Source organism: Physeter macrocephalus, chromosome 21 (genome assembly GCF_002837175.3).
Source record: "Physeter macrocephalus isolate SW-GA chromosome 21, ASM283717v5, whole genome shotgun sequence".
Lineage (NCBI taxonomy): Eukaryota > Metazoa > Chordata > Mammalia > Artiodactyla > Physeteridae > Physeter > Physeter macrocephalus.
Window position 1 is genome coordinate 48,895,071 of NC_041234.1, and position 26,829 is coordinate 48,921,899.

The 26,829-nt window shown below is 42.0% G+C and overlaps 2 protein-coding genes and 1 non-coding gene across 3 annotated transcripts in view; 2 read left to right on the plus strand and 1 right to left on the minus strand.

The window, feature by feature from the left end:
* ITGB1BP2 (integrin subunit beta 1 binding protein 2) overlaps positions 1-3,268 on the plus strand; it is a 31,984-nt gene extending 28,716 nt beyond the window's left edge. Inside the window, exon 11 of the mRNA XM_028482829.2 lies at positions 3,027-3,268. Within this exon, the coding sequence (XP_028338630.1) occupies positions 3,027-3,128 (102 nt within the window). The 3' untranslated portion in view covers positions 3,129-3,268. The remainder of the gene's footprint in view (positions 1-3,026) is intronic.
* Positions 3,269-3,409: 141 nt separating this feature from the next.
* On the minus strand, positions 3,410-3,514 carry LOC112066838 (U6 spliceosomal RNA). The gene has a single exon (XR_002892916.1). It is a non-coding gene; the product is annotated as a U6 spliceosomal RNA (small nuclear RNA).
* A 15,693-nt stretch (positions 3,515-19,207) lies between these two features.
* On the plus strand, positions 19,208-24,881 carry LOC102988307 (rho-related GTP-binding protein RhoG-like). The gene is made up of 2 exons (XM_028482809.2): positions 19,208-19,262; positions 21,484-24,881. Exon 2 carries the CDS (start codon positions 21,499-21,501, stop codon positions 22,072-22,074), a length of 576 nt encoding a protein of 191 aa, XP_028338610.1. The 5' UTR covers positions 19,208-19,262; positions 21,484-21,498; the 3' UTR covers positions 22,075-24,881.
* Positions 24,882-26,829: the final 1,948 nt, after the last annotated feature.

Here is a 26,829-nt window from a genome sequence, read left to right on the forward strand (position 1 = left end):
GTCAGGCCCTGCATTGCATGGAGGCTACCAGCTGCTGGTTGGAAGGGCCAGGTCATGAGATCCTGGCTGAGGGACCCTGGGGGCGTCCCAGGCTAGTGCTTGCTCACTGGTGGGCAGAACCTTGTTCTAGGGTGGGTGGTTGTGGGGCTGGAGTTCCTGGATCTAGTGTGGGCCTCCTGGTGAGTGGGGCTGGTTCCTGACATTGCTGGCTGCAGGTTCCCAGGTGTCCCAATGCTGGTACTGGCCCGTTGGTGAATAGGGATAGATCCTGGGGTGGCTGGCTGAGGAGTCCAAGGCATCTCAGAGATGGTGTTGGCCTGCTAGTAGATGTGGCTAGGGCCCAGGGGGTCCCAGGGCTAGTGCCAGCTCACTGGTATGTGAAGCCAGGTCTTGGTGTCTCCAGCTTCAGGGTCCTGTGTGTCCTGAAGCTGGTGTCAGCCCACTGGCATGGATTCCAAGGCCACTGGCTGAGGAGCCCAAGGTGTCCCAGAGCTGGAGTTGGCCTGCTTGTGGGAAGGGTCATGGTCTGTGGGGTTCCCAGGGCTGCTCTCTGCCTGCTGGTGTTTCAGCTGGGTACTGACAAGGCAGGCTGTGGGGCTGTGATGATCCTGGGGCTGGTGTCCACCCATTGGTTGGTGGGGTTTGAGTCCAGGAGATCTCGCCACTGGTGCCCACTCACCAGTGGGTGAAGCTGGGTCCTGGGGCTAGTGCCAGCCCACTGGTGGGTAGAAACAGGTCCTGGGGTCTCTGGCTGAAGGGCCCAGGGGTCCCAGAGCTGGGGTCTGACCACTGGTGGGTGAGGCCAGTTCTTGACATGGCTGCAGGGTCTGGGGTGTCCTGAAGCTTGTGTCAGCCCACTGGTGATTGAGGATGGATCCTAGAGCAGCTGGATGAGGGCCTCAAGATGTCTCAGAGCTGGTGTTGGCCTGCTGGTGGGTGAGGGCGTGGCCCAGTGGGTCACAGGGCTAGTGCCAGCCTGCTGTTGGGTGGTCTGAGTCCTGCCATGGCAGGCTGTGGGGCTGCAGTTGTCCTTGGACAGGTGTCTGCCCACTGGTGGGTGAGGCTGGTTCCAAGGCTAGAGATTGCTCACTGGTGGGTGGGTCCAGGTCCCAGGGTGTCCTAAGGCTGGTGCCTGCCCACTGATGGGCAGAGCTGGGTCCTGCGGTCTCTAGCTGCAGGGCCCTGGGGGTCCTGGGTCTAGTGCCTGTGCTCTGGTGTGTGGGGCTGGGTCCTGGGCCCTCTGTTAATAGGGCTGTGTCCAGGGGAAGCTGTGGGCTCAGGGGGTCTTAAGGCAGCCTGCCTGATGGTGGGTGGGGCTGTCCCTGCCTGGCTAGTTGCTTGGCCTGAAGCATCCCAGTATGGGTGCCTATAGGCTGGTGGGCAGGGGCGGGGCTGGGTCCCCAGGCTAATAAACTAGAGGGAGTATTCCAAAATGGTGCTTGCCAGCACCAGTGTCTGTGTCCCCAGGGTGACCTCCAGTTGCCTCCTGCCTCTCTGGGAGACTCTCCAAAATCAGCAGGTGGGTCTGACCCAGGCTCCTTTCAAATTACTGCTGCAGCCCTGGGTCCTGGAGTGTGTGAGATTTTGTGTGCACCCTTTAAGAATGGAATCTCTGTCTCCCACAGCCTTCTGGCTCCCCTGAAAGTAAGCCCCACTGGCCTTCAAAGCCAAACTTTCTGGGGGATCATTTTCCTGATACTGGACATTTGGGATGGGGAGCTTGATGTGGGGCTCAGACCCCTTTCTCCATGGGGAGAACTCTGCAATTGTAATTATTCTCCCATCTGTGGATTGCCCACCCTGGGGTGTGGGTCTTGACTATACTGTGACTCTGCCCCTCCTACTCATCTCATTGTGGTTCCTTTTTTATGTCTTTAGTTGTAGAAGATCTTTTCTGCTAGATTCTGGTCTTTCTCGTCAATAGTTGCTCTGTAAATAGTTGTAATTTTGGTGTGGTTGTGAGAGGAAGTGAGCTCAGAGTCTTCCTACTATGCCATCTTGACCAATAAAACTATTAAAAAATATTTTTATCTTTGACAATCTGACAGGTAAAAAATACAAACCTATAACTAATAAATATTTTTGTGTTTTTACTAAAAATACATGCACATGGTAAAAAACAACTCAAGCAATATAAAAGGATATACAATTAAAGTTATATATTACCCGTATTCCTTAGTTCCCTTTCCAGAGAACCCCACTGTCAGTTTCTTGTTTATCCTCCAGATATATTCTATGCAAACCATGGATATACAAGTATAAATGGGTATATATGTGTGTGTGCACATGCGTTTGGATATCTGTCTGTCTGGTTATTGATGAAAATGGGAGTTTATCATACTTTTTTCACTTAAAATATATCATATTCATATATCCATTTCTTCTCCCTTTTTGTCACAAATGGTAGCAGGCTATTCACTCTGCTTTTTTCACTTAATATATTTTTGAGATTGTGTCATATCAATACATTTACATCTGCCTTATTCTTTTGTATGGCTACATCATAATTTATTTAACCAGTCCCCGGCATTTTGGTTGTTTCCAATATCCTGTTATTACAAACGATCTCCCTGAACATACTTATTTGTACACATGGGTCAGCATATTTTTTAGGATAAATTCCTAGAAGTATGGTTGCTGTATCAAAGTGTATAGTGGCTGATGTTATTCCCTGCCCAACATCCATTCCATATCTTCCCCATTGTTTAGCAGTCATAAAGTTTGAAGGGGGTAGAATTGATCTCACTCCCGGCTTCTGGAGGGGGTACACCACACATGTAACCCAATCAGGGTAAGTCCATCCCCCATGCCTCAGTTATTGGTTCAAGCAACCCAGGCCTTAGCCAATCAATGCATACTATTGTCCTGTCAAGGGGAAATTTCAGGAATGGGCCAATGATGCAAGTCAGTGAAATGTTAGAGGATATTTTTTGAAGTATTTGGGGGAAGAAGGGTTTTTTTGTTTTTGTTTTTCTTTGCTCTTCTGAGAGAGAACAAAAGCCAGCTTTGTCTCTTCTTTTGGACAGTATGGTGTAGCTGATGTGAAGACTTCAAGTGCTGCAGCCCTTTTGCTACCAAGAAGGGAGTCAGATTTACAGTGGAGCTTGCACTTTGGACGACTGAACTGACAGATGGAAGGAAATTAGGTCCTTGGTGATATTGTTGATCCACAAAATCAAACCAATTTCAAAGCTCACTCATCCCCTGGAATTTGCAGTTATTTGAACTGATAAATCCTCTTTATTGTTTAAGCCTATTGGAGTTGGGTTTTCTGTTACTTACCAATAAAAAGGCATATGTACTTAACATTTCTTTTCTTTTTTAAAAAATTTTTATTGGAGTATAGTTGATTTACAATGTTGTGTTAGTTTCAGGTGTACAGCAAAGTGATTCAGTTATACATGCATTCAAAAATATGGAACGCTTCACGAATTTGCGTATCATCCTTGCGCAGGGGCCATGCTAATCTTTTGTATCGTTTCAATTTTAGTATGTGTGCTGCCAAAGTGAGCACACTTTAAACTTTTTTTGATAAGTTGCCTTACAAAAAATATACCAATTTACAATCCAACAACAAAATATGAGTGTTTCTCCACAGCCTCGCCAAAACAATATATTATCAAACTTTCTGATATTGCCATCTTTATAGGAAAAGAGTGGTATCTTAACACAATTTTTTATCATGAGTAGGGTTAAGCTTTTTTGGTTTGTTTATTTTTGTTTTGGCTGCGCCGTGTGGCATGCGGATCTTACTTCCGCATCCAGGGATCGAACACGTGCCCCCTGCAGTGGAAGTGCAGAGTCCTAACCGCTGGACCAGCAGGGAATTCCCTAAGCTTTCTAATATACTTAGAAGTCACATATATTTCTTTTCGTGTGTGTGTGTGTGTGTGTGTGTGTGTGTGTGTGTGTGTATTGCTCATGTCCTTTGCCTAGTTTTCTATTTCTATTTGTCTTTTTTATTGCTTTGTAAAAGCTGTTTGTATCCTAGGTAAATCAGGCCTTTGTTATGTGGGTTGAAATATATTTTCTGAATTTCTCCTTTGGCCTTTGATTTTCTTTTTGCATTTTTATGGCAAAAAATATATAACACAAAATTTACCATTTTAAAGTGTACAATTCATTGGCATTAAGTACATTCACAGTGTTGTATAATCTTCACCACTATTTATTTCTAGAACTTTTTCATCATCCCTAAGAGAAACTCTGTACCTATTAAACAGTAATTCTCCACTGTCCCTTCCCAACAGCCCTGGTAAACTCTATTCTACTTTTTGTCTTTTTTTAAATATAAATTTATTTATCTTTATTTTTGGCTGTGTTGAGTCTTCGTTGCTGCGTGTGGGCTTTCTCTAGTTGAGGCGAGCGGGGGCTACTCTTGGTTGCAGTGCGCGGGCTTCCCATTGCGGTGGCTTCTCTTGTTGTGGAGCATAGGCTCTAGGCGTGCAGGCTTCAGTAGTTGTGGCACGTGGGCTCAGTAGTTGTGGCTTGCAGGCTCTAGAGTGCAGGCTCAGTAGTTGTGGTGCATGGGCTTAGTTTTTCCACGGCATGTGGGATCTTCCCGGACCAGAGCTTGAACCCGTGTCCCCTGCATTGGCAGGCGGATTCCTAACCACTGTGCCACCAGGGAAGCCCCCTTTTTGTCTTTATGAATTTGCCTATTGTACATACCTTATATGAGTGTAATTGTACAATATTTGAACTTTTCTGTCTTTTTCATTTAGCATATTTTCAAGATTCATATTTATTGTAGCATATATCAGAATGTTATTCCTTTTAATGGCTGAATAATATTTCATTGCATGTATATACCAAATTTTATTTATCCATTCATCTGTTGATGGACACTTGGGTCATTTCTACCTTCTTGGCTATTGTGAATAATGCTGCTGTGAACATTGGTGTACAAGTATCTGTTTGTGTCCCTGCTTTCAATTTCTTTGGGAGTGGAGTTTTTGTATCATATGGTAGTTCTATGTTTAACTTTCTGAGAAACCACCAAACTATTTCCCCCAGTAGCTGCAAACATTTTTACCTTTCCACCAGCAATGTACAAAAGTTCCAATTTCCTTTTTTAAAAAAATTTATTTAAGCTAAAAAAACCCCAAACAGTTCACGCATTTCTCCCACCCCTACTCCCCACCTCTTGAAACCCCCCTTTGCCTCTTGCAACCACCAGTCTGGTCTCTGTATCTGTAAGCTTGGAGATTGTTGTTGTTGTTATTGTTTTCAGATTCCACATATGAGAGAGATCATATGGTATTTGTCTTTCTCTGTATGACTTATTTCACTTAGCATAATGCCCTCGAGATCCATCCATATTGTTGCAAATTGCAAGATTTCATTCTTTTTAATGACTGAATAATATATATTTCTTTATCCATTCATCCATTGATGGACAGTTACATTGTTTCCATATCTGAGCTATTGTAAATAATGCTGCAATGAACATGGGGGTGCATATATCTTTTCAAATTAGTATTTTTTGGTTTTTTTGGATAAATACCCAGAAGTGGAACTGCTGGATCATATGGTAGTCCTATTTTTAATTTTTTGAGGAAACTCCATATTGTTTTACATAGTGGTTGCATCAATTTACATTCCTACCAGCAGTGCACAAGTGTTCCCTTTTCTCCACATCTTTGCCAACAATTGTTATTTCTTGGGTTTTTTCTGTGTGTTTGTTTTTTTATTTGTAATAGTCATTTTAACAAGTGTGAGGTGATATCTCATTGTGGTTTTGATTTGCATTTCCGTGATGATTAATGATGTTGATCATCTTTTCATGTACCTGTTGGTCATCTGTATGTCTTCTCTGGAGAAATGTCTTGTTCAGATCTTCTGCCCAGATTTTTTTTTTTTTTGCTATTGAGTTGTATGAGTGCTTTGTATTTTTCAGATGTATGATTTGTAATTATTTTCTCCATTCAATAGGATGCCTTTTCATTTTGTTGATAATTTCCTTTGCTGTGCACAAGCTTTTTAGCTTGATGTAGTCTCACTTGTTGATTTTTGCCTGTTGATTTTTGCCTTTGTTGCTTTTGCTTTTGCTGTCAGATTCAAAAAATCATCACCAAGACCAACGTCAAGGAGCTTACCACGCATATTTTCTTCTAGATGTTTTATGGTTTCAGGTCTTATGTTTAAGTCTTAACCATTTTGAGTTAATTTTTGTGTATGGTGTAAGATAGTGGTTTAGTTTCATTCTTTTGCATGTGGCTGTCCAGTTTTCCCAACACCATTTATTGAAGAGACTGTCCTTTCTTCATTGTATATTCTTGTCTCCTTTGTCATAAACTGACTAGAGTTCCAGTTTCTTCACATCCTCACCAACACTTGTTATTTTCCATTTTTTATCATAGCCATCCTAATAAGTATGAAGTTGTATCACATTGTGATTTTGATTTGCATTTCCCTAATGACTAATGATGTGTTGAGCATACTTTCATGTGTTTATTGGCCATTTGTATATATCCTCTTTGAAGAAATATCTATTCAAGCTCTTTGCCCATCTTTTTTTTTTAAATAATTATTTATTTGGCTGCGCCGGGTCTCAGTTGCAGCATGCGGGATCTTTGTTGCAGCATACGAGATCTTTAGTTGTGGCACGTGGGATCTAGTTCCCTGACCAGGGATTGAATCCGGGCCCCCTGCATTGGGAGCCTGGAGTCTTAAGCACTGGAGCACCTGGGAGGTCCCTTTGCCCATCTTTGAATTGGGCTGTTTGTTTTTTTGTTCTGAGTTGTGGGAGTTCTTTTTCTATTCTGGATATTATTCCCTTATCAGATATATGATTTGAAAATATTTTCTCGCATTCCATACATTATCTTTTCACTTTCTCGATAGTATCCTTTGATGCACAAAAGATTTTAATTTTGATACATTCCAATTATCTATTTTTTGTTGTTGTTGCCTGTGCTTTTGTTGAAAAGCCTGCCAATTTCCTATTGAATCTTCTGGCACCTTGTTGATGATCAATTAACTATATATGTGAAGGTTTATTTCTGGGCTCTATGTTCTATTCCATTGATCTATATTTCTTTCCCTATGCCAGTACCACACGTCTTGACTACTGTGGCTTTGTAGTAGTTGGTAGTTTTGAAATATGGAGGTATGAGTCCTCCAACTTTGTTATTTTTTCAAGACTGTTGTGGCCATTCAGGGTCCCTTCAGTTTCCAAATGAATTTTAGGATGGATTTTTCTATTTCTGCAAAAAATTCCATTGGAATTTTGATCAGGATTGTACTGAATCTGTAGATCACTTTTTTCCCTACAACTGTGTGTATGTGTGTATACATACATATATATATATAATTTATTGAGATGATCATGTGATTTTTAAACCCTTTATTATGTTAATATCATATATCACATTGATTGATCTGCATATGTTGAACCATCCTTGCATCCCAGGGATGAATCCCACTTGGCCATTGAATATGATCCCTTTAATGTGCTGTCGAAATAAGTTTGCTAGTATTTTGTTGGAGATTTTTGCATCCATGTTCATCAGGGATGTTGAGGTCAGGGGATGGAGGTCAGGGGATGGGGCTGAAAGTTCCAATCCTCTAATCACATGGTTGGTTCCCCTGGCTGTCACCTCCCGTCCTGAGGCTATCCAGAAGCCCCGAGCCAACAGTCATCTGGTTTATAGTCTTGTTCAAGTCTTCTGTTCCTGTATTGATCTGTCTGGTTGCTTGGCTGATCAAGTTGTCCTTGTTCCTTTTTTCCCTCTAATTGTAGTTCTTATTTCTAGTCAATGAGTAATAACCCCTATATTAAAAACATGTTTAAACTTATACTTTTTCTGTACCTAGCAAAAATTATTTAGTACCTATAGTTCTCCCCTCATATTTCTTTCCCACCTCTAATGTTTTTGTAAAATTAGTTGAAATTTTGGTTCTAGGCTTATTAAAATTCTTGGCTACATTATACCTTTTATTTTAGGAATCCTTTTTTTTTTCTTTAAAAAAATTTTTTAGGAATCCTTTCTTAACAATTGTACAACAGTCAAAACCATAATATCAGAAATTATTTATTTTTAGTGTTATTTACTTTTTTGAATATTTACATAGTTTCAAAATTTCAAATGTTTTAAGAGGATATACAATTTAAAAATCTCCTTCTCACTCTTGTTCCCAAGCCGTACAGGTTCTCCTTCTAGGAAACAACTAAAGTTATCAGTTTCTTGAGAATCTTTTCAGAGATATTCTATGCATATACAAGCAAACATTCATGGTCTTTCTTTTAATGTTTTTTCTTATCCAAATGATAGCATACCATCCACATGTTCTGAACCTTGCTTTTGTCTTAACGATATATCTTGGAGGTCATACCAAATTATGCATTTTTAAACCTTTCATTGTGGAAAATTTCAAACATATACAAAGAGGAGAGAATAGTATAATGAGCCCCCATGAACCCATCACCCATTTCAATAATAATGAACACTCTGTTATTATTGTCTTATTTATCCCTCACATTTATTATTATTAATATTATTATTATTAAAACTTTGCTGGAGTATTTTAAAGCATATCCTAGACATATCATTTCACTTTTAAATATTTTGGCTCATGTCTTTAAAAGATAAAGGCTTAAATACAACCACAATAACATTATCACACTCAATAAAATGTATAATTTCTCAATATCATCTAATACCTAGTCTGTATTTAGTTTTCCTTTAGTAGCTCAAAAATGTCTTACTTTGCAGCTGTCAACCTTCAGTTTTTTTTTAAATTAATTAATTTATTTATTTATTTGGCTGCTGTTGGGTCTTGGTTGCTGTGCGCGGGCTTTCTCTAGTTGCAGCAAGCAGGGGCTACTCTTTGTTGCGGTGCTCAGGCTTCTCATTGTAGTGGCTTCTCTTGCTGTGGAGCACGGGCTCTAGGTGTGCAGGCTTCAGTAGTTGTGGCATGCAGGCTCAGTAGTTGTGGCTCACGGGCTCTAGAGCACAGGCTCAGTAGTTGTGGCGCATGGGCTTAGTTGCTCCATGGCATGTAGGATCTTCCCAGACCAGGACTCGAACCCATGTCCCCTGCGTTGGCAGGCGGATTCTTAACCACTGCGCCACCAGGGAAGCCCCAGAACCTGTTTTTATATTTGTTTAAACTGATCAGTGACAGCAGCTTACCAGCCTGCTAACATACCAGTTGTAAAGCCAGTCAGCAACAGCTTAACTCAAGTGAGCCGGCCAGCTCTGTTCTCACTCCAGCTTTGCTTCTGCACCTAAAGGTCAGCGGATGCCTTCATATGCCAGCCTCTGGAAGTCTCCCAACCCTCGAACTCAAAGAGTCTCCAAACCCTATATAAGACCAGCTCTCCGTGCATTGCTTAGGGAGAGGGTCTGTTAAAGTGCAGCTCTCCCATGCTCAGCAAGCTATCAATTTGGCTTTAAAAAAAAAAATTTTATATATTTATTTACTTATTTATTTTTGGCTGCGTTGGGTCTTCGTTGCTGCGCGCGGGCTTTCTCTAGTTGAGGCAAGTGGGGGCTCCTCTTTTTTGCGGCGCGTGGGCTTCTCATTGCAGTGGCTTCTCTCGTTGCGGAGAACGGGCTCTAGGCTCATGGGCTTCAGTAGTTGTGGCACGTAGACTCAGTAGTTGTGGCTTGCAGGCTCTAGAGCGCTGGCTCAGTAGTTGTGGTGCACGGGCTTAGTTGCTCCATGGTATGTGGGATCTTCCCAGACCAGGGCTGGAACCCGTGACCCCTGCATTGGCAGGCGGATTCTTAACCACCGTGCCACCAGGGAAGTCTCCCAATTTGGCTTTTTGTTCAGATATTGAGTTGAGATCTCTGCCTTCAACAGGTGAGATGTGTGTTATGAGCTAAGGGATCATAAAGATGGGGCTATAAGGAAGAGTTCACATGAGGGGTGATTTCTGGTCCAAGTTGTGTGATAGGAGTTAAATAGAGAAAAATCACGGGAGGAGGGAGGTCTTCTGACTTGAAAGAACACACCATGAGTTTGATAATGGCAGTTTAAGGACTGCTACCTAATTTGTCATCCCTGGACTGTAGGGTGTGCAAAGGGTAGGGTGATGGAAACTAGGACTGGAACAGTTTGTAGGGGCTGGATCGTCAGGGCCTTGGATCCCGGCCTAAGCAGTTTTCCTGTTCCTCTCAAACATATTTCTAACTTTCTAAGTCCTAACCACAGAAGAGACTGAACTTTTTCCATAAGAGGGTGTTTCTTTGAAATCTCCCTATAGGGGATATTTGTCATTCTATTTTGGCTTTCCAGCGTCTGAACTCTGTTCTTGAGCTTGGAGAATTTCCCACATGAGGGAAAAAAGCAGAATCTTTTTTTCCACTCTAGAAGTTAAAAATGCCAGTATTTGCTTTTCCATCCTCCCTTTCAGCTAGGGCACGGGCAGAACCTGGGGTGGGAGCTGATACAGCAGGAGAGGAGACCTGGGCTGTGTGCTGTGGTAATGGTGGTGGCGCCCATTGCTCCTATGTGGGTGAGCACTGCACGCTGCAGAATCCAGAGCTCTGCATCAGTCCAGAAATTCACTTATTCCCAAAATTTTAGTATTGTTGAAATCAGGGTGATCCTGAAAATCAGTGTTGTGATAGAGTTTGATAAGCTGTATTATCTACTTTTTTCCTTAAGAAAATAAAATAATAACATAATGGTCTTAGGGTCAGCAGCATTGGAGATACTCAGTGGTGGCAGAAGTGTCCATGTTGGACCAGTTCTGAGCACAGTTTTGGCCTCATAGCCCCACAACTCGTTCTCCAGGCCTTTGGGTTATTTTGTAAGCTTCCCAAGAAATTTATTCTTTGATTAAATTAGAGTTTGTTTTTATTGTTTGAAGCACAGAATCCTGACTGTTACATGCAAGTCATCTTAAAAAGTCTTAAGAATGCTGCAGTTTATTAATATAATGGTTTTAATGGAAGCAGGGTTTTTTTCTCCCCAAATCTTCACTTAAATTTGATGTCCCAAGAAACTATGCCATGTTCATAGCTCATCATTCAACCAATATTTATGGACAACCTCTGTATGATATTATGGAGAATGAGCTCATAATGGAGCTTTTATTCCAACATGTATCTTGTGGGTTTGCATCCCCCTGGCACAGCACCTAATACCTGCCATTCCTATCCTGGGGGATTTGACCCAGGTTAAGAAGCACAGTGCAGGCGATGGAGAGCTGGTAGATGCTTTAACTTGAAGAACTGATGTGACCTGATTTGTAGAATTGCTTCTTAGGGGCTTTCTTCAGTTATTCTCATCATCACTCATTTGGTGGAATCCTGTCTCCCTTCAGGGTTTCCTGTATCTTGAAGCTCTATGGAAACAAATTCGGAGCAGGGATCTATGACTTTTGGGTTAAGAAATTTTCACATATTGAGGTATGAGGGAAGTCATTCTGGTTTATACATGATTTAACTTGAATTTTATGCTAGCTAAAACAACCTGCTTGTGGCCTAACAAACATACATTGTACACCTGCTGTAATTATTAAAGAAAAGGGTACACTGACCAGAAATAATGCCCATATTAAAAATAAAGATAAATGCCTCCCTTTTGGGATACCAGTGCTAGTACTCCTTCGATGATAAGACTCCCTTCCCAGGTGCCAGGGCCATAGAGACTCACTGTGTATGTACTGATCTGCTTTTTTTGGAAACTCTGAAGGAATGTATCCCTGACTTGTTTGATGTTCTTTGTTCTGACAAGATACAAAACTGTGCTGAAAACCATGCCTCTCTGGAGCAGTTGCTCAGTTATCTGAGATATCCTATTCCAAAAAAAAAAAAAAGGACACAAAAGAGTAAATGCTCTATGATTCCATTTATATGAAGTTCTGGAAAGGTATAATTAATCTTCAGTGACAGCAAGCAGAACAGTGGTCCTCTGGGGCTAGGAGTGGTAAGGATTGACTGCAAAGGGGTACAAGGGAACTATTTTGGGGTGATGGAAATGTATGTCTTGATTGTGGTAGTAATTACGTGGTGCATACATTTGTCAGAAGTTATCAAGCTATAAACTTAAAATGAGCTTATTTAGTGGGATATAAATTATACCTCTATATATTTGATTTAAAAAGAAAAAATATAATTTGGCAATAGAAAGGGATGAAATACTGATACATGCTACATTGTGGATGAAACTCAAGAACATTACACTAAGTGGAAGAAACCAAATACAAAAAGATGATATACTGTGTGATCCCATTCATGTGAAATGGTCAGGAAAGACAACTTTATAGAGACAAGTAGATTAGTGGTTGTTGCCTGGGGGTTGGGAACAGGGAGTGACTGTAACTGGGCATGAAGGATCTTTTTGGGGTGACAGAAATGTTTTAAAACCAGACATGAAAAAGAAATTAAAAATTAAAATCAGATTGTGATGATAGTAGCACAACGTTGTAAATTTACTAAAAATCATTTAATTGTACACTTAAAGTGAATGAATTTATGGTATATAAATTATATTTCAATAAAGCTGTATTAAAAAGATAATTGACCATATGGTCCAGCAATCACGCTCCTTGGTGTCTATCCAAATGAGTTGAAAACTTATGTTTGCACAAAAACCTGCACTTAGATGTTTATAGTGCTTTATTCATAATTGCCAAATCTTGGAAGCAACCAAGATGTCCTTCAGTGGGTAGATGGATAAACTGTGGTACATCCAGACAATGAAATATTATTCAACACTAAAAAGAAATGAGCTATCAAGCCAGGAAAAGACATGGAGGAACCTCAAATGCACATTACTAAGTGAAAGAAGCCAATCTGAAAAGGCTACATATGGTATGATTCCAACCAAGGCAAAGCTATGGAGACAATAAAAAGGTCAGTAGTTGTCAGATATTGGGGGGAGAGGGGAATGAATAGGTGGACCACAGAGGATTTTTAGGGCAGTGAAACTATTCTGTATGATACTATAATGGTGAATACATGTCATCATACAGTTGTCAAAACTCATAGAATGTACACCACCAAGAGTGAACTCTAATGCAAACTATGGACTTTGGGTAGTAATAATGTATCAGTGTAGGTTTATCAATTGTAAAAACTGTACCACTCTAGTGTAGGATGTTGATCATGGGGGAGGTTGTACATATGAGAGGGCAGGGAATATATGGGAATTCTCTATTTTCAGCTCAATTTTTATTTGAATTTAAAACTACTCTGAAAAATAAACTCTATTTTTAAAAAAGAAGAAATGAGCTATAAAGCCATGAAAAGCCACGGATGAAATTCAAATGCATATTACTAAGTGAAAGAAGCCAATATGAAAAGGCTGAAGATTGATTACAACTATATAACATTCTAGAAAAGGCAAAACCAAGAGACAGTAAAAAGATCAGTGGCTGCCAGGAGTTAGGAGGGAGGGAGGGATGCATAGGCAGGCCACAGAGGATTTTTAGGGCAGTGAAACTATTCTGTATAATACTATAATGGTGAATACGTTTGTTAAAACTCGTAGAATGTACAACTCCAAGAATAAATCCTAAGGTAAACTGTGGACTTTGGATGATAATGATGTGCCAATGTAGGTTTGTTGATTGTAACTGACATATCATGGGAACTCTCTACCTTCCGCTCAATTTTGCTGTGACCCTGAAACTGCTCTAAATAATGCAGTATTAAAAAGTAACTATTTAGGGCTTCCCTGGTGGCACAGTGGTTAAGAATCCGCTTGCCAATGCAGGGGACACAGGTTCGAGCCCTGGTGGGGGAAGATCCCACATACCGCGGAACAACGAAGCCTGTGCGCCACAACTACTGAGCCTGCGCCCTCAAGCCCGTGAGCCACAACTACTGAGCCCGCGTGCCACAACTACTGAGCCCGCGTGCCACAACTACTGAAGCCAGGGCGCCTAGAGCCCGTGCTTCGCAACAAGAGAAGCCACCGTAATGAGAAGCCCGTGCACCACAACGAAGAGTAGCACTGGCTCGCTGCAACTAGAGAAAGCCGAGTGCAGCAATGAAGACCCAACGCAGCCAAAAAAAATAAAATTTAAAAAAAGTAACTGTTTATACAAAAATAATAACAATGTATCATGAGATAAAGGTATACTTCCATTCTCTCTTCCTGCGGTCCAGGAAGAGAGAATGGAAGTATAATAATGTAAGGTTCTTATACTCTTTGTGAAGTGGTATAATAACACTTAAAGGTAGACTGATAACTTATACATGTACACTATCAACCTTTAAGCAACCACTAAAATAAAAAAACAAAGAGGTATAGCTAGGGACTTCCCTGGTGGTCCAGTGGTTAAGACTCCATGCTTCCAATGCAGGGGGCGCGAGCTTGATCCCTGGTTGGGGAACTAAGATCCCACATGCCACTCGATGTGGCCAAAAAAAAAAGGTGGGGGGGTAGCCAACAAGCCAACAAAGGAGATAAAATGGAATAAAAATAATACTGATTAATCCAAAAGAAGGCGGAAAAAGAGAACAAAGAAGAGATGGGGCAAATAGAAAACAAATAGCAAGATGACAGACTCAAACCTAACAATCACGAATCAACAATCACGTTAAATGTAGATGGTCTAAACACCCCAGTTACAGGGTAAAGATGATCAGATTGGGTAAAAAACAGCAAGACCCAACCGTATGCTGCCTACAAAAAATACTCCTTAAATACAAAGACACAAATAGGTTAAAAGTAAAAGTATGTAAAAAAAAATGTACCATGATAACAGTAGTCAAAAGAAAGCTGGAGGGGCTATATTAATATTGGACAAAGTAGATTTCAGCGCAAAGATACCATGAATAAAGAAGGCAATTTCATAATGATAGAGGGGTCAATTAATGAAGAGGACATAACAATTCTAAACACTTGAGCATCTAATATAAGACCTATAAAATACGTGAATCATGGACTTCCCTGGTGGTCCAGTGGTTATGACTCTGCACTTCCACTGCAGGGGGTGTGGGTTTGATCCCTGGTCCGGGAACTAAGATCCCACATGCTGCGCGGCTCGGCCAAAAAAAAAAAAAAAAATCCGTGAATCAAAAACTGATAAACTTGCAAAGAGAAATAGACAAATCCACAATTCAAGTCAGAGATTTCAATACTCTTAATAACTGATAGAACGAGTAGGCATAAAATGAGCAAGGATATAGTAGAAGTAAATAACACTATCAACCAAATTGACCTGGTTGACATTTATAGAACAGTCCACCCAAGAGCAGCAAAATACACATTCTTTTCAAGTGTACATGGAGTATTTACCAGGATAGGCTATATTCTAGGCCACAAAACAAGTCTCAATGAATTTGAAAGAATTCAAGTCACACAAAATATGAATAATGGAATTTAAATTACCTATCAATAACAGAAACATCTCTGGAAAATCCTCAAATATTTGAAAACTAAATAATCCACTTCTAGACAACACATGGGACAAAGAAAAAATCAAAAAAGAAATTAGAACGTATTTTGAACTGAATGAAAATGAAACCACACCATATAATTCATGACATTCTGCTGAAACAATAGTTACAGGGTAATTTTTAAGCACTAAACACCTATATCAGAACAGAAGGAAATCTCAAAACAATAACCTAAGCTTTCACTTCAGTAAAAAGAGCAAATAAAACTCAAAGAACAAAAATAATGAAGATCAAAGTGGAAATCAGTGAGATAGAAAACAAACAATAGAGAAAAATCAACAAAACCATATTCTTGTACACCAGTGTTCATTGCAGCATTATTCACAATAGTCAAAAGTTGGAAACAATCCAAATGTCCATCAATAGATGAATAGTAGCTAGAAAAGTCGAATTCATGGAGACAGAAAATAGATTAGAGGTTGGTTTTCAGGGGCTGTGGGAAGAGGGGAATGAGCAGCTATTGCTTAGTGGGTACAGAGTTTCTATTCGGGGTGATGAAAAAGTTTCAGAAATAGACAAGGGTGATGGTTCCACAGCATTGTGAATATACTTAACGCCACTGGATTGTACACTTAAAAATGGTTGAAATGGCAATTTTTGTTATATATATTTACCACTATTTTAAAAAATTGATAATGTAATATATCAAAAACTATTGAATTGTACAATTTAAGTGAGTGAATTGTATGGTATGTGAATTTATATCTCAATAAAGCTGTTAAAAAAGAGTGCATACTGTATGATTTCATTTATATAAAACTCTAGAAAATGCAAACTAATATATGGTGACAGCTACCTTAAATCACTACCACATTTTATCGCCTCCGTTTTTCTAAATTTATTTTTATTTTTTATTTTATTTTTTATTGTTGAGTCTTCGTTGCTGCGTGCAGGCTTCCTCTAGTTGTGGCGAGCAGGAGCTACTCTTTTTTTAAAATAATTAATTAATTTATTTATTTTTGGCTGTGTTGGGTCTTCATTTCTGTGTGAGGGCTTTCTCTAGTTGCGGAGAGTGCGGGGCCTCTCACTATCGCGGCCTCTCTTGGTGCGGAGCACAAGCTCCAGAAGCGCAGGCTCAGTAGTAGTGGCTCACGGGCCTAGTTGCTCCGCGGCATGTGGGATCTTCCCAGACCAGGGCTCGAACCTGTGTCCGCTGCATTGGCAGGCAGATTCTCAAACACCGCGCCACCAGGCAAGCTCTCGCCTCCGTTTTTACTAACACTTTTTCAGTTGCCTGACTGCCTCTTTATGTTAATATTTGTCTTGAGAAGAAAACAGCGGTCTGGGGAGGAGGAGGCGGCCTCACTTTGTCACGGGAAATGTGAAGCTCGGGGACCTCCGAACCGAGGAACTGGGACCCCAGAGATCCTTGATTACCCAAAGGTGTAGTTTAGAAGCCAGTGACTTGCAGAGCACGCGGCGGGCGCTAGAACTCCATTTCCCAGGAGGTCGCGGGGCACCGGGTGGAGACTGCGTCCGACGACGGGGGCGGGACTCGGTAGCTGCCCGGATGTAGCGCCGAGCCCGCCGAGCCTGCCCAGTCCAGCGAGAGACGCCTGGGAGGCTCTGCCAGCTGCGGTTCAACAGCGCGGGAGGACGACTACTTTGCCGGGTAATCCTTATGGAGAACCACCCCCTAGGAGGCCCCCTCATCCACTCTTTTCTCCTCGAGTCTCCCCATCCCCGGGACGGTTACCTTAGTATATGAACCACTCCTTGTATGGAAGGGATTTGAGAGTGGGATGAGTTGTATGTGCAGCCGGGGAGATCGAGCCAGCTCTTCCTATTTGTGAATCCGACGTGGGGCACCTCTCTGTCCCAGGCTCACGAGTCCATCTGAAGTCCCAGAACCAAGGACCCTCGGTGGAAAGGATGTGAGGGAAGGGCCGAGCGGGCTTGCTGTGGCTATCGATGGGTCACTAGAATTGCCTCTCTGGTTAAGTTTCCAAGCGCAGGATAGTCTCCCCTGGCTCCGGGTTGGGGAGTGTTCACATGGCTTCCTTCGCCCTGGGGTGTCTTTGACTGGACTCGAACCAAAAAGTCAGTCTTCAATGTGAAAAAGCTTCCCGGATTTAGTAGATAACTAAGTTGCAGAAAGTAGTAAATAAAAATGAGGATCTTCTGCTGAATTGTTTTAGTTTCAGAAAGTTAGAGTGATTTCAAGTGGGTTTGACTTTTGGAAAGGGTGAGACTTGGGGGGAGAATGTGCTAGAAATAGTAATACTCTGAGCTGCATTCTTGTCTTTACTGCTACTGGGTCTTTTTTTAAAAATTATTTATTTTTGGCTGTGTTGGGTCTTCGTTGCTGCGCACGGGCCTTCTCTAGTTGCGGGAGCGGGGGCTACTCTTCGTTGGGGTGCGCAAGCTTCTCACTGCAGTGGCTTCTCTTGTTGCGGAGCACGGGCTCTAGGCACCCCGGCTTCAGCAGTTGTGGCACACCGGCTTAGTTGCTCCGCGGCATGTGGGATCTTCCCGGACCAGGGCTCGAACCCGTGCCCCTGCATTGGCAGGGGGATTCTTAATCACTGCGCCACCAGGGAAGTCCAGTTATGGGGTCTTTTATGTTGTGCCTCTAACCTAGGAGAAAAGTGACTGCTGGGAAATGTACATGTGAAGAAGGATGCTTTGTCAGATGAGAATGGAAGATTTAGAAGAAACTGTAATTCCAAGGTTAAAAGTGAATGCCTTCTGAGGTGTTGGTCTCTGCAGCTCCAGGCCTCTTCCAATTTCCAATCCTAGAGGCATATTTAATGATCTCTGAGCTGAGGTGATGTCTACTTTACAGTGCTACTATGAAGCTTAAATAAGATATGTGAAAGTATTTTACACAATGCCTGTAACAGGCTCTCAGTTTTTAATTTCCCCTTGTTTCCTCATAGCAACTTATTTTTCTCTGGACCATGCTTTACTGTGTATTATTGTTTACCTTTTTATAGAAGTCCTGCCTTTACCCTAAGACTATAAACTTCTATCATCGTTCTTTTTTTTTAACCCTTTTTTGAGTTCCTCCTAGCAGTGCATCGTGCACAGTAGTGCCTGGGAGAGTGTGTGGATAGTGGTGGTGATGAGGGGAAAGCTGTGGGTGATCTGTAACTGGACAGCATTGTGCCGGATGCTGAAGCTGAACGAAACAGGCTTTTCTCATATTGGTGATAAACAGAATATTTGCCTCTCTCTTGTAACTCCTAGCCTTCTCTCAGAGTTCCCAGCCCTTTAAAAAGTATTATTTTTATTTTTATTATTTTTAACCATTTTAAAGTGTACAGTACAGTAACAGTAACTATATGCACATTTTTGTGCAATAGATCTTTAGAATTTTTTTATCTTGAAAAACTGAAAGTCTATACCCCTTAAACAACTACCCATTTCCCCCTCCCCCAGCCCCTGGCAGCTACCATTCTACTTTCTGTTTCTATGAATTTGACTATTCTAGCTACCTCATATAAGTGGAATCATGCAATATTTGGCTTTTTGTGACTGGCTTATTTCACTTAGCATAATGTCTTCAAGGTTCATCCATGTTGTAGTGTATGAAAAGATTTCCTTTTTCTTTTTAAGGCTGAATTTTATATATATATATATTTTTTTTCTTTTCTTCCTTATCCATTATCCATTGATGGACATTTAGGTTGCTTCCACCTCTTGGCTATTGTGAATAATGATGCAGTGAACATGGGTGTGCGATTGATTATCTCTTTGAGATCCTGTCTTCAATTCTCTTGGATTATATTTTTTAGTCTTATTTTTAAACTTGTTAAATATGGAGAATTTCAAATATACACACAAGCAGAGAAAATCGTATAATGAATATGTGGGCTGAATGAATGAGTCAACTGTACAAAGCAGCCCCCCCGCTTCTGCTGAAACTTCCCTTTCTTTGAGAGTTTGCTATAGGTGAGGATGTTTGGGTTTTGTTCAGACCTGAGATGTTCTAGGTGCATTTCATCATGTAGGCCTGGTATTTATTATATATACCAGGAGTACTGGTAGACGTAAACAAGTAGAAAAGAGTGTAGCTGGCTCTTCCTAGTTATAGAGGTGAGGAGCTGAACTGGGGATGCAAAACAGTCTTTGTGCCCAAGAGTTTTGCTCTGGTTCAGCAACCCCCTCAGATGCACTATTGTCCTGAAAGCAGTCACTTTGAGCAGAGACACTGGATGATACCTAGAGGCGGCTGGGAAGATGAGTTGTACAGGCAGTGATTGCTATCAGAGGCAAAAGAAATTAATCCAAACTGGGAAAGTCAAGGAAGGCTATTCTCAAGGAGTGTGGTGGTGAATTTGCCCTGTTTCCATTGACCTTGTGTGTTTGATCCTCATGCGTATTCCTAGATGGAAAAAGACAGCTATGGTCAGTGAGTCTTCTGGGATGATTGCCTACTAGAGCTTGAATCAGGCTCTGGACTTTTAGCTGTGAGACCTGTGCCAAGGAAAGGAAGGCTTCTAGGTGGAACGCCTCACTGGGCAGAGCTGGCTGTGTGAGGAGAGAGCTACCCCTAGCGGGCCTGTGCGAAGCATGCTGAGAAGGCCAACTTTTTTTTTACCTTCACCCAAAATGAGCTGTTTTGTTTTGTCTGATTTTTGTCTATGATATGGACCTAATGTAGACCTTAGCTAATAAGACAGCAGGATGGGGGAATGTGTCTATTCCCCCACATTCCCAAGGTGAGAAACTAATTGATTCTCAAATTTTTTTCCATAATCAAATACATATGATAATGTGTCCCCTTTCCTCCATGTTCGGACACTTGAAGTTAATTCTGTGAGGATCGGGTCTGAAATTAGGGTATTAGTTAAGAAGCTAAAGAAAATGGAGTGGGCTTCCCTGGTGGCGCAGTGCTTGAGAGTCCGCCTGCCGATGCAGGGGACATGGGTTCGTGCCCTGGTCCGGGAAGATCCCACAAGCCGCGGAGTGGCTGGGCCCGTGAGCCATGGCCGCTGAGCCTGCGCGTCCGGGGCCTGTGCTCCGCAAGGGGAGAGGCCACAACAGTGAGAGGCCCGCGTACCGGGAAAAAAAAAAAAAAAAGAAAATGGAGTGCTGTGGAGGCACTGACACAGTAGGGCATTGACAGAATATTAATAAGGGGATACAGACATGGGAGCTCATAGTAAACATGCTCCTTGGAGATCATCTGTGTTGTACCATTAACTCGCAAATACTTGATTCATGAAGAAATGGACGAGAATATAGTGGTGTTATGACCTGTAGTTTTACTCAGATAAGGTCGGAAGGGGTGAGACCCCCCTGGTTTGTCTAGCATTGTACTCACATTATAGAACTTTTGCCTTCCCCGGCAGATTAGTAATTTCTGTGAAGTCATAGTAGCTTCTAACACTTAATGAGTACTTCCTATGTGGCAGGCACTAATAAGTACAGCACATGCATTCTTTCATGTAAGCTTCAGGTTAAAAACTTGTCCGAGTTCACAAAGCTTAGGAAAAGAGAGGACTGGTTTTCGACTCCAGGAGGTCTGACTTCAGTCTGGACTCTTAGCCTCTTCTCTATATGGCTGAGTCTGACTGGCCTACCTTCCTCTCCAATATTATGATGTCACTTTTTCAGGAACAGAGTGTTCCTTTGCTGAGTCTATAGCCACAGACCCAAAGTAAGAGGTGTGTTTACTTTCGTTTCAACCTTGGGAACCTTCTTTCTATACCAATTTTTTTTGTTTTTTAATTAGTTAACATTTATTTAGCATCTGCTATATTTTAGAACCTTTGATACTGTATATGCAGACCTTATGACGATACTGCAACATAAATACCTATCTTGTTGGGCTCACAGTCCTTTTTGAGAGTCTGATGACAGCTTTGGATCTTCTTTCCAGAAAAATTTCCTTATGCACATAATATTGCACACAACTGCAGAGGTGGCTTCTAGAATCTACTGAAGCTTATCCTCTAGCAGTCTATGGACTCCATGGTAAGAATTCTTGCCCTCTGCAACCTTTTGCAGCTGACTCTTCCATAGTGTTAAGAGGCCAGGCAAGTGGCGGTGGCGGTGGGGGGGTCTCACCTCCTTTCTTTCTCCTCAGAGAGAAATGTTTATACGGCTTAGGCTCTCTCTAAATTAACCAGACGTCTGTGAACATTCTTTCTTTCTCTCTTGTCCGTAGGACTCCAAGGGAAGAATGCAGACGATTAAATGTGTGGTTGTGGGAGATGGGGCTGTAGGTAAGACCTGCCTCCTCATCAGTTACACAACAAACGCCTTTCCCGAGGAGTATATCCCTACTGTCTTTGACAACTATAGTGCCCAGACATCTGTGGACGGCCAGATCGTCAGCCTGAACCTGTGGGACACAGCTGGCCAAGAGGAGTATGACCGACTGCGAACACTCTCCTACCCCCAGACCAATATCTTCGTCATTTGTTTTTCCATTGGCAACCCATCTTCTTATGCCAATGTGAGGCATAAGTGGTACCCAGAGGTCTCCCATCATTGCCCCAATGTACCTGTTTTGCTGGTAGGCACCAAGAGGGACCTGCGAAGTGACATTGAGACAGTGAAGAAGCTGAAGGAACAGAGCCTAGTGCCCACAACTCCTCAGCAAGGCACTTCCCTGGCTAAGCAGGTGGGGGCTGTGAAGTATCTGGAATGTTCAGCCCTGATGCAGGATGGGGTCCATGAGGTATTTTCAGAAGCTGTCCGGGCTGTGCTTTACCCTTCTACAAAGAAGAACAGCAAGAAGTGTGTCCTCTTATAGCTTTTGGGGTGCTGCTTGGGGACTGCACCTAAGGAGAATAAGGGGGAATTCCTTTGACAGCATTTAACAATGCCAGCGTGAGCCACTTATCTCGTCCCGTGGAAACCCTAGACTCCAGGTTATTCAGCTTTTGGAGGAACAAAGAGAGGCTAGTTTGCACTTGGCTGCTTTGAAGTTTGGTCTGAACCTTTTGGAGGAAGTTTGAGAGAGTGAGAGTGTGTGTGTCTCTCCTGTCGAAGTGGTAAGAGGAGATGCCACCAAGTGCTGTTCTTTTCTGTCCTGGCCAGGCCACGACTAAGCAGAGCAGCCTAGCACTGTTGTTTGTAGGCTTTTGCTTGGCTGTTTGAAATCTAATTTCAGCGTTCCTGGCTGTGTTTACCGTTGAGCAAGTGCCTCACAGAAGGACAAGGTTCTCCAAGTTTTCAAATCATTGCCTTAAGCTTTCTGATATACTAGTTTTTGGAAACCATCTTATGTGTGATTCCTGGGTGTTCCCAATGTTGACATGCTCTTTCCATTCTTGAGAGGAGATATTTTTGCAATAATGGTTAAGCAGCATTTCTAGAGTTCTGTGAGATGGTAATAGATGTTTCGTAAAAGGGTTCTGTGGTCAAATAAGGCAGGAACCAGTGATTTAAATAATGCCGAATAGTTTCTTCTACTGCAGGAAGTTATAACTTTTAGTAAGTATGCAATATTTCCCAAACTTATTTCACTGAACTTTTGTTTTCTGGTCCCATGCAACACCTATTAACATCTCTGGGAACACAGTTTCAGAGATGCTGGATTACAAGGGACTGGGAATTCTCATGGCGGAGACTGTGAAAAAAGCATAATGTGGTCCTGTTCTTTGTGCTGTTTCCCCCTTCATGCCTTTGAGAGGAATGTTTACCAGCCATGGCCTTGTTATTGGTTCCTCTTCCATCCTCAGGAGGTGGGTTTGGCACTTAGTCACGATAGCATATTGGCTATGGGATCTGATGTTCAGATCTGCTCTTGAATTCTGCTAGCACAATAGGCACGGTGATGTGTAATGAACAGTCCCTCTGAAGAGCTGTGCCTCTGAGGCTTCTGTGTGGCTCTTTTTTCTCTCATCATCCTTCCGTTGGAAGGAAAGACCACTGAAGATTAACCCCCTAAATAAAACCAATGAAACGACCAACGAAATAAAATGTCCTGCCAGTCACTGTCAGGGGGTTCTGTGATTCCCTCTGATATTTCTCTTCTGCTGTCATTCCTCTGAGTCACTATAAAGACCACCTTGCTCTCTTCCTGTTCCTCCTTCCTCTGTGTATCTCCCTGTGTGTGTGTTCAGCCCTGTGTGCCTTTTGAGGTTGCTCCAAGAGAGCAGGGGTACGTTGGGTTTCCAGGCCGCAGGGCTGTCGTTGCCCTTGTGCTGGTGGTGCTGGAGTTGCTCAGCCTGCTCTCGGGCTGGAAGGGGTCAGATTGCATATCCCAGCGGGCCTGCTGCTCCTTCTCCCTACTTGTATTTTTGAACTTCTTCATTTGCTATGGAAGGAAACCTTAACTTCTCTACCTGGCAAATAGTGGCTGACAACTCCACTGCGCACATATCCTCTCACCCTGCCAGGATAGCATGGGATTTTTGAGAGTTTGGGAAATGGAGCTAAAAGGAACACATACGTCCCCTTGGGGTGGGTGGAGCGCCGGAGCTTCGCTCTGTGATCACCTTGCTGTTGCTCTTTGACGGGATATGATCAGAGTAACCTCAGGCTAACTGAACCTCCTGGATAGGGTTGCCAGATAAAATACCATAACTTTTTAGTATAAGCATGTTCTGTGCAATATTTGGGACACACTTACACGAAAAAATTATTTCCTGTTTATCTGAAATTCAAATTTAATGGGGGGCATCCTGTATTTTTATTTGCTAAATCTGGCAACCCTACTCTTGGAGAACCTGGAACCTGGACGTCAAATATCAAGTATTGATAGAAGATAAAAGGTTATGTAGGGACTTCCCTGGTGGTCCAGTGGGTAAGACTCTGCGCTGCCGATGCAGGGGGCCCAGGTTTGGTCCCTGGTCGGGGAACTAGATCCCACCTGCCGCAACTAAGAAGCCCGCCTGCCTCAACTAAGACCCGGTGCAGCCAAAATAAATAAATAAATAAATATTTTCTAAAAATGGTTATGTAAATTCTCTATTCTTCCTCCTTTTCTTCTGGTTGCCTTTTCCCTCACGGTGGACTAGTGTTTTGTTTTCTTTTTCCTTCATGACTGTACCCTCCACTTCACATAGTACTTCATTGGTGTATATTTCTACACTGCTGATTGTCTAAAGCTGTGGAGGATCCAGGATGAATACTGTTGTCCAGCGCTTGCCTCCTATCTCAGGTCCAATGTACTGTATCTATTTGCCAGTGTGTGACTCAGGGCCTCCTGGGGGTGGCAGGGATTCTGTATGAGAAGTGAGTCAACTGGAAGAGGGTGAGGGTGGACCTCCTCAACTAAGGCCCAGTAGCACTTTGGAAAGTGGGGCTGCCGTTACCGTAATGTGGCCACCGTAGAAGTAACTGGCTTCTGGGCACTGTGCCCACTGCCCTTGGGTAGAGTCACTGGATTTTCCCAAAGGCAGCCAAATGAAAGTGTATTCCAGTCTCAGGATGTTCTGATTGATGCCACCTTGGGTGCTCACAGGACTTCATGGTTCAAAGGGGTTAGAAACATGGCTGTCACCTGGGTCTCTGGGAACTTTCTACTTAGCTACTGAAATTTTTTAAGTTGGCTTTTAATTTAATAGTGCCTCCTGCTCTCCCTTTGCCTGGCAAATTCCCAAATGTAAGCCTGGGTTTGGTTTGGGCAAATTTGTGTCCTCTAATAAATGGAGGTGTGATCCACAAGTCTGAGAGAGTGGTTTTGTATTGGTCTGATTTAATAGTCTTAAGCATACACTGACATCTTGGTTTTTATACTTGAAAGGAATTTGTATGAAGACTAACACGCTAACATCACTTTTAAATTATTCATAAGGAATAGTAATAAACTTTTCTGATTTTACTGGGTCCATTGCTTTCTAAAAATCAAAGCAATTCCTCACCACCACCCCTTTGCTTTGAGTGGTTTCTAAATGCTTTTCAGCTTGCAAAGGATGAAATAACTATAATTGTCATATTGCACATGTCACCTATGTGTAGCTGTGCTTATTTCTCTACATCAGATAATCAGGGTAAGGAATTGTCTGCCCTGCTAACATTGATTGTCTAGTTCCTGCCCACCCCCTACCTATTCATCCCCAGGATTTAGCTTCATTTCCTGGTTTTCAATAATGACAGACCAGTTAGTTCCCTGTTGGTGATTTTCCTCACTTATTACACTACATTCAGTAAACAGTTATCAAGCTCCTACTGTGTTACAGGCTTGACTGTGCTAGGGGCTGGGTTGTGAAGATAAGATTTATCATTTAATATTTTTTGCCTCTTCCAGTTATCTCAGAAAAATCTCCTTCTCGTTTGTTATAAAAATGAACTAGGGAATTCCCTGGTGGTCCAGTGGTTAGGACTCTGTGCCTTCACTGCTGAGGGAGTGGGTTCGATCTCCTCCCCGCCCCCAGTCCTGGCTGGTAACTGTAAATAGCGCCGGTACACTAGTAAGTGCACGAGTAAAGAAGTGCAAAACCATGTTTTTTGTTTTTTTAAAAACAGCTTTATTGAGGTATAATTTACATACTGTACAATTCACCCATTTCAAGTGTACAATTTAATGATTTTTAGTAAATGTACTGAGTCATGCAACCAACACCAAAATTAAGTTTGAGAACACTTCCATCACCCCAGAGATCCCTCATGCGGTTAATCCCCGTTCCTGCCCCCAGCCCTAGGCAACCACTAATCTTTGTCTTTTCTGAACATTTCATATAAACGGAATCAAACAATACATGGGTATCTAACGAAAAAGAAGAGATAAGAACATACTCATTTGCATATATTTGCAAAAAGAAACACAGGAAATACAAATAGCGAATTATGCTGTACACCTGAAACTAATATGTTAATGTCAATTACGCCTCAATTGAAAAAATAATGAACACAGGAAGGATAAACCAGAAATTAATGAAAATAGTTACAGGGAGTGGGTGACAATGTGGCAGAGAGCATAGGCATGGGAGCAAGACTTCTCTGGAAATAGCTTTTTATATCGTTTTGACTTTGAACCATGTAAAAGTTTACATTTTTTAAAACTAAAAATTTTATAAAATTTTTATCCTTTTTATTAAAAAGGACAATAAAAGCAAATCCTAAAGTTGAATACAAACGGAAACAACTCCACAGAGGAAAAAAAAGATTCACGTAATTTTTAATAGGATATAGTCTAAGGACAGAAAACTGCAAAGAACTTCTGAACTTAGGTTAATTGTTGGTAGTGGTATTGGTCTTGTAATTCTGAAAAGAGTAATATATTGGTGTTAGGAACCAGAGTTTTCATTGTAAGAGAAGCAAGATACAAATATGAAATGGGGAACGGCGAGGGAGAACCCTGTGATATTAGATTTGAATCGAAGGTATTAGTATAAACTCATTCATTTAAAATTTTTTCTCTCCACTGAAAGGGCCTACAAGCAATGATGTCCCAGTTTTGTTTTGTTTTTTTAAATATTTATTTGGCTGTGGCGGGTCTCAGTTGCGGCACGCGGGGATCTTCATTGCGGCGTGCGGGATCTTTAGCTGCAGCACGCGAACTTTTAGTTGCCGCATGTGGATCGAACCTGGGCCCCCTGCATTGGGAGGGCGGAGTCTT